The sequence below is a fragment of the Mesitornis unicolor genome, unplaced genomic scaffold (genome assembly GCF_000695765.1).
Source record: "Mesitornis unicolor isolate BGI_N332 unplaced genomic scaffold, ASM69576v1 scaffold1897, whole genome shotgun sequence".
Taxonomy (NCBI): Eukaryota; Metazoa; Chordata; class Aves; order Mesitornithiformes; family Mesitornithidae; genus Mesitornis; species Mesitornis unicolor.
Genome location: NW_010195540.1, coordinates 2037 through 13240, shown reverse-complemented (window position 1 = coordinate 13240; position 11204 = coordinate 2037). Strand labels below are relative to the sequence as shown.

The 11204-nt window shown below is 53.6% G+C and overlaps 1 protein-coding gene across 1 annotated transcript; it reads left to right on the top strand.

Moving 5' to 3' along the window:
* Positions 1-230: 230 nt before the first annotated feature.
* Positions 231-8385, top strand: LOC104543512 (corticotropin-releasing factor receptor 1-like; the record flags this gene model as incomplete). The annotated part of the gene is given in 13 exon segments (XM_010188144.1): positions 231-350; positions 1423-1508; positions 2485-2591; positions 3000-3120; positions 3423-3532; positions 3534-3565; positions 3783-3843; positions 4578-4650; positions 5709-5794; positions 7444-7528; positions 7531-7602; positions 7760-7801; positions 8245-8385. Coding segments are annotated over 13 exon segments (1136 nt in total), but the record flags the coding sequence as incomplete, so codon positions are not given.
* Positions 8386-11204: the final 2819 nt, after the last annotated feature.

The following is an 11204-nucleotide window of genomic DNA, read 5'->3' as shown; positions in this document are numbered from 1 at the left end:
CTGCCCAGAGAGGTTGTGGAGTCTCCTTGTCTGGAGACACCCAAAGCCCTGGCCGTGTTCCTGTGTGACTGCTCTGGTGATCCTGCTCTGGCAGGGGTTGCACTGGGGGAGCTCTCCAGGTCCCTTCCAACTCCTCATATTCTGGGATTCTGTGTGACCCCTCAATACCCTGGAGCTGGCCCACGGTTGCCCAGACACCTCCACTAACCCTGCACCCTTCTTCCCCACAGGTCCCCAGTGCAACGCCTCAGTGGACCTGATCGGCACGTGTTGGCCCCGGAGCGCGGTGGGACAGCTGGTTGCTCGACCCTGCCCTGAGTATTTCTACGGTGTGCGGTACAACACCACGAGTAAGATGCACAGCACTGATGGGGATGTGGTGGCTGAGGGAGTTTAGAGAGCCATGTGCATCCAGGGCTGTGCGGACACAAATGATGATGCATCTCTGGATATAGAGTTTGTTGGGATTTTCTGTAGGATCTGTCCACCAAAGAAAGAAAAAAGCCCTCATATCGCAAATTTTCGGAGGGTGGTTTCACAGCAAGGGCTTTATAAGTAAGTTGGTCCTCCTGGAAGTGCCTCCATGAAGGGGGAGAGGGCTGATGTCTCCATCCTGGGGACAGGGGCAGAGGAGTGAGCCTGCCCTGCTGTTGGAGGTGGCACAAGGGTCTGCAACCCCCAGCTGAGCAAGGACTGGGGGACCTTGTGGTTGATCCCCTCCCGGCATGGGTGACTGCATTGTCACTGCCAATGACGTGCTGGGAGCAGGGGACAAAGTGAAGGCACTTGAAAAGCGCCCAAAGCCATTCCTAGCACACAGTTCAGTTTCTGACCACCCAAGTGTCTGTGATGGAAGAAACATCTTTCTTCCCACAGCAAACATCCATTTTTTTCCATCCCACACATTTTTGCAGCAGTGGAAGATCACACACATACAGTTCCTGCTTTGTGGTGCTTCTCGTGCTGTTGTGGGAGTCTCTGCATTAATCCATACTTGTGCCTGCCCAAGAGCCATCCCCATGCCTGTCCCATCGCCCTGACAAGGCTCATGGTCTCTCCTGTTCATAGCACAAGCACACATTGCCCCAGTGCTGGCATCGCCCCAGCACTGATGCTAATCAGAGGCTGCTCCAAGGCTGTCATGGCCATTCCTTCCCAGCTCAGCATCCTTGCTGGGAGGCGAAGAAAGCTCCTGATGCAGGAAAAGAAGTGAAAACTTCACGCTGCCGTTGCAGCAGGATGGCATTTGATTGCTTGAGCAAATGACGCAGAGGAGAGGACAAAGAGAGTCAAACTCACACTGCTCGCACTGGATCTCAGTGGTGGGAGGCATCGGGGACCCCAGTGACGAGGGGCAGCGCTGGTGCAGACCCAAAGCCCCTGAGGCCTCAATTAACCCTTTGACTTGCTCCTCTCTTGCAGATAATGGCTACAGGGAGTGCCTCGCGAACGGGAGCTGGGCAGCGCGAGTCAACTATTCCCAGTGCCAGGAGATCCTCAGCGAAGAGGTAGGAGCTCAGTGGCCCCTCGGATGGGCTCTTGGCAGGAGGGTGAGGGACAGAATGGAGTTTTGAAGGGCAACAGCATCCAGGTCACGAATGGCCCGAGGGAGCTGTCGGCTGCTCATGCAGCAGCACCCCAGAAAAAAGGTTGTGTGCGGTAGATATGACCCGTTCTTGATTTGCGTTTTCATTTCCTGACAAAAATCAGCCACGCCTGTTTCCTTCCCTGTTCAAAACCCAAGAGGATTTGCAGTGAGGGCACCGATGAGCATGCTCTCCAGCCCCATTGCCCTCCTCCAGAGCCCCCATCCCTCCCCACTGGTGATGAAATGTTTAGGATGCTGAAAGGGATAAAAAGTTGGGGACCAAGAATTACAAGCCCCTGAGTAAGTCAAAACAGCCCTAGAGCAGAGGAGAAGAGATACAGGCTGTTCATTTGCAGTTGATAACCATCTCTGGTATTTAAGATGCTGATACCTCTTGCCAGGAATGGGTTTTCTCACTCAGTTAATTGCTAATTCACAGGTTGGATGAGTGCCTAACAGCAGGAGCAATCAATTAATTTAATTATCACTCACACCTTCCCTGATCCCTCTGCCTAAATTGATGGCCCCAGGGCAACAGGGAGCAAACTGAGACATCAGATGTCACTGAGCTCTGCTGAATTACAGCGGGATCTCCCCAGGATGGGTTAGGGATGTCCCAGTGCTGAGCAGGAGTGATGCAGGGGCAGCAACCATGAGCTGCCCTGGCACGAGTAGGGTGTGAAATCCCTTTGCAGGGCCAGGCTGGTGCCTCTTCTGACCATGTTAGCCCCATCCAACCAGCCCTATCCCCTTGAACCCCACTGCCCAACTGGTGGGCTTTCGGAAAAAGGACCCAAAACTTGCAGAGCAGCTCTCAGGGGTGATGCAGTGGAGGACGTAGGTTTGTGGTGGTACCCGCGGCTGCTGCTGACCCCCTCCCCGTCTCCCCCCACCAGAAGAAGAGCAAGCTGCACTACCACATCGCCGTCATCATCAACTACCTGGGGCACTGCGTCTCCCTGGGGGCCCTCCTCGTGGCCTTCGTCCTCTTCATGCGCCTGCGGTGAGCGACCTGACCCATTGCTGTGCTCCTGTGGGGGGGGATGTGCCCAGGGAGGTCACTCCATGGCCCATGGGGGTCCCAGAAAGGACCCAGCCCCCTGTGTTTTGCCAAATCCTCCCTCATGGCCATTGCTCTCCAGTCTGGAGGGATCATGCCTGTGCCAGGGTTATTTTCCTCCTGCTGCTTTTTAAAAGCAATGGGTTATGGAGGCAGAGGGAATTCCTTGGGGCCTTCCACCTCCTGGCCTTGGTCCTGCCCGCATCATGCAGGGCACGTCCTCAGCAGCTCACTCTTGGGGTCCCAGCAAAGCCATTCAGCTCCACAAACAGCCCTGTCCCCCAGCCCACATGTGGCCAGTCCCCAGACACCCACCATGCTCTGATGCTCCCTTGTCCCCTCTTCTTTTAGGAGCATCCGGTGCCTGAGGAACATCATCCACTGGAACCTGATCACAGCCTTCATCCTGCGCAACGCCACCTGGTTCGTGGTGCAGCTCACGATGAACCCCGAGGTGCACGAGAGCAACGTGGTAGGTGCAGCTTTGCTGGGGAGTGTGTGAGGAGTGTGGGGATCCTAGACATGAGGCCAAATAGGGCTGCCTGGTGGTTGATGATCGAGCCAGGCTTATGAGAAACCTGGGTTCAATTGCTCTGCTGGGGTCTGGGTCACTCTGTGTGTTGATTTCCACACTGTATCACAGAGGTAATATTGCAGAGACACACTGAAGAACCAGCCATGGCCTATTTTTGGACATGGCCTGGGTGGAAGGTGCTCTCTCTGAGTAGCTCTGCTCCATGCACCCTCCATGTCTCCTCCTAACGCCCTTGGCAGGTCTGGTGCCGCTTGGTCACTGCCGCCTACAATTACTTCCATGTCACCAACTTCTTCTGGATGTTCGGCGAGGGCTGCTACCTGCACACGGCCATCGTGCTCCCCTACCCCACGGAAGTGGATGTTCATCTGCATCGGCTGGTGTAAGCACCAGGAGTCCACCCCCTGGGGTTTCAGTGATGGGTGATGCCCACCCCCATCCTCTGCTCCAGCTCTTCCTGCACCCCAAGAGCTGCAGAAAGGCTGCAGGATGGGTTTTGCATGCCCATATCGGCTCACACAGTGTGAGAAAATCGCTGTTGCAGCATAATTTGGTGGCAGCATCGCACCCCTGAGACCCCTCTGTGTGTTCACCTGCAGGTATCCCCTTTCCCATCATCGTCGCCTGGGCCATCGGGAAGCTGTACTACGACAACGAGAAGTGAGCCTGGTTGTTCTCATTCCCCATTCTCCTTTTTATCCCAGCTCCCCAGAAATCAGTTGTATGGATCCACAGGAAGGGCTGACACAAGGCAGGGTACATGGAAAGGATGGGAGGGGAAAAAGGATAATATTCTTCCTGTCTTTCTTTTATCCCACCTTCTGGCACTCTCAGCCTGCAGCTGCCTGCTGCTGCATTTTTCCCTTCAAATGGCAAATGAGATTTTTAAGGAGGAAAAGGCAAGATTAAGCCAGAGCTCCTACATTGTGTTTGCTAAATGGAGCTGAGATTTAATCAGCAGAGATCTAAACCACCACCACCTGAGCCATTTTCACAGAGACTTGCTAATGGAGGACTTAACAGGCACCTGAGAGTTCATCATGCAGACCCGGGAAGTTAAAAAGAAGTCTGTTTAGATGAATGGCAGCTTGTTTGGTTTTTTCAGTGCTAGTTTTGCCCCCCCGACTTCAGCAGCCCTGTGCTACACATGCAGGCACAGCACCTATTTAACAAAACCAGTTCCCACACCCATATGGGGCCCATAAACACCCCCACAAGCCCCCATGCACACGCCGGGTTTCCAGGGAAGCTATTCCACAGTGGGCCCAGCAGTTTAAGTTGTAGTGATTTCACCCTGTGGACAGTGACTTACAGAGGTTGTGTAAGGACAGAAGTCAGTCCAGGTCACTCACACTGTAGGTTTGTCCCCAACACTGCTTGTCCTTGCCTTGCAGGTGCTGGTTTGGGAAGCGAGCAGGAGTTTATACTGACTACATTTACCAAGGCCCCATGATCCTGGTGCTTCTGGTAAGAGCAAAGCGACCTTGCTTTGCTTAGTTGCTTGCTGAATACAGGGTCCTTCCCATCTGCACTTGGGGTGAGGCTGTTCCTGAACAGAGCATCACCCCCTCCTTCGGCATCACCCCACTGCAAGCCTGGCTTCCCTCACCCAAAATGCACCCTGAGCAAATTTGGGCACCTAACCCCAGTGAGAAGTAGCGTGCGTGGATCCTGCTGGCTTGGGATGGGCTAAAAAGGGAGCCTGGAGGCCTTGCTTTGATAGAGATGCTCCCATGTGCTTCAGTGAGTCCCTCCATCCCTGTCCTGGCACAATTTGGGTGCTTTGCCAAGCAGCAGCAGCAGCCTGGGGACCTCAGCTCCCTGATCCGCATCACATTGCTCCTAGCCCTTGGCTGGGCCATGATGCTTGAACCAGGGGGTCACACGGAGCATAGTTTGAGGCTTTGCCCTTTTGGGAAAGGACACAGAGAGTCACAAGCAGCAGTGCCAAGGATCCGACCTGTGTTTGCAGGTGGAAAGCCATGCACAGGGTCCCACAGCTTTTCCTCCCTCCTTGCCCAACTCAGAGAAAACCCGAGGGAGCACTGATCACCAGCACCCCCCGGCCTTGCTGGATAATTGAGCTTGCTTTTCATTTCCCAGCCCGTCAGGTAGCCAGGCCACTTCTAATTTGTGTCAATTGTGCTCAGCTCCCAGGGCCACCTTCCTGTGCCCTTGTTAACAGTTCGGCGGCTGGGAGAGCGGCCAAGCAGCTCCTTGCTGTGATGGCAGCCACTCTCCCAAAATCCCTTCAGCTGCTTTATATTCCTCCTCCCCACCTTTCCTCCTTTCTCTAACACCTCACCCATGTCCTGGCGTGCCCTGCTTCTCCCCCAAAACTCCTAAATCTTATTGCTAAAGTGCTTAAAAAAATTACAAATGCAGATGTCCCATCCCAGTGCACAGAAGGCAGTAGATCAGGTCGAGAGGAAACGTTCCCATTTCCCCTGGTGCCGTCCATTGCTGCAGAAATGGGAGGAAACATTGGGGGAGCAGACACTGACCAGGTGCCCTTTTCCTTCCAGATCAACTTCATCTTTCTGTTCAACATTGTCCGAATCCTCATGACAAAGCTCCGAGCTTCGACCACATCGGAGACAATTCAGTACAGGTAAGAGCAGAGAGATGCTACTAAAAACAGAAACTGCAGTAGTGTGATGACGAGGAGACAGGAGCAGCCCCATCAGCCACAAAACAAGGGGATGCGAGCATGGAGAGACATCTAAGAGCACCTCAGATGCTTTTTGGAGGCACATGGTGATAGCACCTGGGATTGGTACAAAATCCTGGCCTGTGAGAGGTCTGTGATGGGGAACGTGGACGGTCGGATCTGGGTCTCTTGGCAAAAGCCTTTTCTGATGGGACCTCATCAGCTGGGCTTGGAGGTGCAAAACTTAGCACCTGGAGGCGAGAATGAAGTTGCCACTTGGCAGCAAAGCAAAGGAGCAATGAATCGATGCCACCCCAAACGCCTCAGGAAACCACGAGGATAAGGCAGCACTCACAGCACACAGAAGGGACATTTAACCCTTCCTTGCTGCAGAGTATTTTGCAGGTACACGGTCAGAGCAGATCCCTGAAGTGCCTTTGGTCTTCACCAGGGCTTCTCTCTGGGTCATTTTCTGGGCAGGATTTGGGGAATCTCAGTGTCTGCTGCGTCAAGAGAGGCAGGTTTGGTATGGAGGATGGCTTTTTCAGCTGAGGATGGAAAAATCAGATGCTATCACTGGGAAATGCCAGCTTTCCTCATCACAGAGTATTGAGCTGGGATGAATGATTCAGCCTGGGGTGAGCAAAGATTAAGGTTATTGAAATGGGCTCATTGGCCTCAGTCAGCAATTCTGAGAGACTTCTGGTTTTCCAGTATCTGCCTGATTTCGGCAAGGGCGAGTTTTTGACCTTTGAGCAGAACATTTTCATTTCCCAGAAACATTTTGTGGGACCGGAAAACATGGAGAGTTTGCTGGGTTATAAACTGTGCCTAAACCAGGCAGGGGACAGCCCTGGAGAGCTCCTGCTCACTTTAGACAATGGCTTTTGGTAAAAGGGGTGTCCCATGGTTTGCCAGCCTGGAGATACTCCTGTCCTCAGTTACTGCCAGCTCCTCCGTGCCAGTTTGTGGCGGTGGCCGTGGCTCTCCTCCAGGTCAGCGATGCAGCGCAGTTCCCAGGCCCCATCCCTGCCAGTGATGATTTTTTTTTTCCTGCGTTCAGCTAATGCAGAAACCTGTCCATTAACAGGATTTTAAAACAAAATTTGTTGACTTGGCATTGTTCTCGTCCCCGAATCCAAATGAATCAAGTGCCAAGCCCTGATCCTTCCTCTTGTATCAGCACTATTACTTTCCGCAAACCACACTTGTAATCCCATCAAGAAAAGATATCAAATTAATTAGCTGAGATAAGCTTTTCATAAACCCATGTTGAAGGGTGTGAATTATTTTACCTTCCTTAATTCCTTTTTAATCGAGCCCAAGATCAGCCAAGCAATCATTTCACGCCAGCTCAAGGTCAGGCCTCCGCTCTCCACCGTCCTTTTCTGGATGGAGAAACCACAGGAGGTGCCCAGTGCTCAAACCAGCCCAGTCTCTTGGGGATCACATGGGGAAACATCTCCGCCCTGCTCCATCCTCTTTTGGTCACCAGTTTGCCCAGACCCAGGCAAACCAGTCCCTGCCACGCTGGTGTTGGGAATGGGATGGGGAGACTCCCAATGCCCAGGGCTGCACTGCAACAGCTCAGGTCTCTGTTTTCTCTCCAGAAAAGCAGTCAAGGCCACGCTGGTGCTGCTGCCCTTGCTGGGAATCACCTACATGCTGTTCTTCGTCAACCCGGGGGGCTTTTCTTGGTCAACCCGGGGGAGGATGAGATCTCCAGGATCGTCTTCATCTACTTCAACTCCTTTCTGGAGTCCTTCCAGGTATGGTCCAGCACCAGCTTCCATCCCAGTCTGCCCCCCAAGGGATGAGGAGGAGGCACCCTGTGGCTGATGCCTCGTCCTGCTCCCAAAGCTCCTGAGCCTGGGGGTCCCTGCTGGCCATAGCTCCATGGTGACTCTGCTGCTTTTCTTCTTGCAGGGCTTCTTCGTCTCTGTCTTCTACTGCTTCTTGAACAGCGAGGTGAGCACAGGGCGTGCTTGGTGGGGATCTGCACCCTGCTTTGCAAGCGGACACAAGCACAACCCAAGGCTTTGCCCCTGCACAGAGCTTGGAGGGTGCTGGCAGCATCCGATGCAGCGTGTGAGATGCTGCCTCTCCCACAGAGCCCCCTTGCTCAGATTTATTTCTCCCTCTTGTTTCCGTTTTGTGCTCAGAGGCACCATCAGTTGGCTTCATCTCTCCTCGCAGCTGCAAGGGCTGCATTTCACTGGCATCGCATCCAGGAATGCTGGGTGCCCTGGGAGGTTACAGGGCTCCCGGGACCCTCCCTGCCCCTGGGGAGCTGAGCAGGGTTTTGGTAGCATGGGGATGAGGTGGCTGGTGCCTCTGAATAGATTTGCACAGCCACATGGTTACAGAATGTCCCCTCCTCTGAATGCCCCCTCCTCTGTGTCGCACCCCAGGTCCGATCGGCCGTGCGGAAGCGGTGGCACCGATGGCAGGACAAGCACTCCATCCGCGCCCGCGTGGCTCGGGCCATGTCCATCCCCACCTCCCCGACCCGCGTCAGCTTCCACAGCATCAAGCAGTCCACGGCCGTCTGAGCCGGGAGCGAGCTGCCATACGGGATGGGGGAGCCGGTGTCCCTGCTGCGTGGGACCCCCGACACGGCCCAGCACAGGAGCCGGGTCCCGCCTGCACCCACCAGTCTTGCAGAGGATGCACAAGCTCGCTGCAGCTATGGGGAACCCTGCAGGAGCTCCTGTCCCACTTGCTGGGGCAGACATGTAGGACAGGACAGCTGAGATGCTGCTTTGTCATCTCCCTGCCAGCAGTGTGACCTGCTGGGGTGGCAGAAGGAGCCCAGAGATGCTGCAGCAGTCTCCTTGCCTGCCTCCATCCTGGGCATGATGCCCCATGTCCCATCGCTGTCTCTCTCGAGTTTGTCACTGCTTTGAGGTGACACCAAGACATGGCTGGGACAGCGTATGGGGTTAATCTTTGGGAAGCTGGGTCAGCTTTGTAGTAAGTGGATGCTCAGGGGGGACCAAAACCCTCTGGGTTCATCGGGGATGGATGGAGAGCCCTGGGCTGATCACAGATGTTGCTTTACGTGGCTGTGTTTTTGTACCACTGGGGTTATTTGAGCCCTGCCCCTGCCTCTTGCCAGGTCCCCAGGAGGTCCCACAGCTTCTGCTTGGTCTGACCGGGTCATTTCTCATCTTGACACCAAGGATGTGCAGCAGAGAATGGGATGGGATAGGGGAGGGAACCATGCAAGGGATGGGGATGGGTCTGAGGGGCTCTAAACAGCCACACAGCGTGAAACCGCCACACAGCGTGGCTTGGTCTGAAGGAGGGCACGAGGTTTAGTTAATCCTGTGGTCCAGCCCAGCCCAGATGGGTCTGCAGGTCTTTGCAAAGCCCCTGGACCTCCGTGTTCCTGTTTGGGGGTGGAAAGATGAGGGAGAGCTGCAGCAAAGCAGTGGTTCAGCTTCCTAAAGGCAGCTACCACAGGGACATGCTGTGGCTTTGCTCCCCTCTGCCTTGCCTGGCTTTTACCTGTACAGGCTCAGTGCCAAAGCTGCTCCTCGCTCTCATGCGGCGGATGGGGCCAACCCATCCCCGTGCTGGGGTTAAGTGCCTTGCAGGAGCAGCAGCCTCCCTGCCCGTGCTGGGGACCACAGACTGCATCCCATACGGCATCCCTGATCCACCCCCAATGCCCTGTTTCATGTGGTCACCAAAAGCAGCTGAGCAGAGGGGTCCATGCAAGGTGGAAGGTTTTGCCTCGACCTCCTCAGAGCCGTGTTTTCCCCACCCCATGTGAGGTCTGGGGATGCTCGGGCAGGGGGAGGATGCCAGGGGGGTTACAGGCCAAGTCTGCTCCCTCCATCCCGGGGATTTTGCCACTGGGACCATGCAGGGTCTGGTATTTCCAAGCCTCGGTTTCCCCACTACAAAGAACAGGCATAAGTATTTCCCACCCTGGGGAGGTTTAAACATCTTCTAATTGTGGTACTCTGTGATTTCCTCAGGATACACCACCAGAAAGGAATAAAATATTTCTTTTTTACTTTAAAAACGCTAAAATGATAAAAAAAAAACCCAACACGCTAAAAAGACTAAAACTTTCAGGTTCTTTTTTTAAAACATTCAAGAATTTCAATGGTTTGAAGAAGACTTCTCCCATTTCCCTCCCACTGAGATTTCCTACCTGCATGTCTACAGTGCAGCCAAAACCAGAAATACCCCATTGCCTCCAGTAACGTGCTGGGAGCAGCGACACCTCCCAGTACAATGGAGTAACCACAGCGAGGACCATGCCCTGTGCATAGGTCAGGTTCTGGTCCTTGCACAAGTTCAGTCCTCACCACCAGTCCCAGAAACTGCCCTTTATCCAATATATGGGTAAGAAAAAGACCCCCAGAGTTATGCAATGGGAAAACTGGAAGCTCCTGATTTTACAGGCGCTTTTGGAAGGGGCTGATGCCCTGCAAGGAGTAGATTTATGTGTTCCCACCATGGGTCAGTCTGACTGCAGGGTGCTTTGGCAGGAGATAGTAAAGATCTGCCAGCTACGGCCAAGGGGCAATGCCCCAGGGAGCTTTCTTCATTGTACATACAAGTGATGTTACCAAAAAAAGGCGATGCGCTACATGTTCCATTGGGATTTTTCTAAAGCGGGGTCAAAAAGAAGATGGAAATTGAAAAACCAAAGAAAGAAACCCAAACAGAAGCACCTGTGTTCACATCATGGTTTTCTCTCAGCAGTCTGCTCTGACTGAGATGACTTTGCTTTCCGTAGCTGGAAAGGTGTGTATATTCTCAACCTTGTTTGATTAAAATTACTTCAGTTTCTCTCACAAGGACTTTTGGGGCATGTTGGAAAAGCCATGATTTTTGGAAAAGTCCATGTCTTCAGAAAAGACAACCCCAGCATGGCCTCTCCCCACTTTCCATGGGAGCATCCTTGGGCTGCAGTGGGCTCGGCATCCCAGTGTCACCTGGTGGCTTGTCTCCTCCCTGCCCCAAATCCACCTGCCCACAGCACGGAGGTGGGTTTGGGCTCTCCGTGACGGTATCAAGCCCATCTCATTTCAGGGAGGTGAGCAGCACCCCACGTGGGTCTCCCACACAAGTACCAGCAGGGCTGGAGAAACTCCTCCAAGTTTTCCGTGATGCTCCCTCTCGCCAGCTGAGCTAAGGCAGAATGAAAACATAATGTGCTTTGCAGCAGGAGGGAGGGCCAATTAAACCCGAATTTCATTTCATACATCAATGTTTATGAGTGAAATTCAGACACAAACATCTCTTTCTGGTCAAGCTCTTCCGCTGCAGAATTAATTTGCTCATCACACAGAGCCTTGGAGAGCGCTGTAATTTGGTAAGCACCATGCACATAAATAATAATTACAGGTTA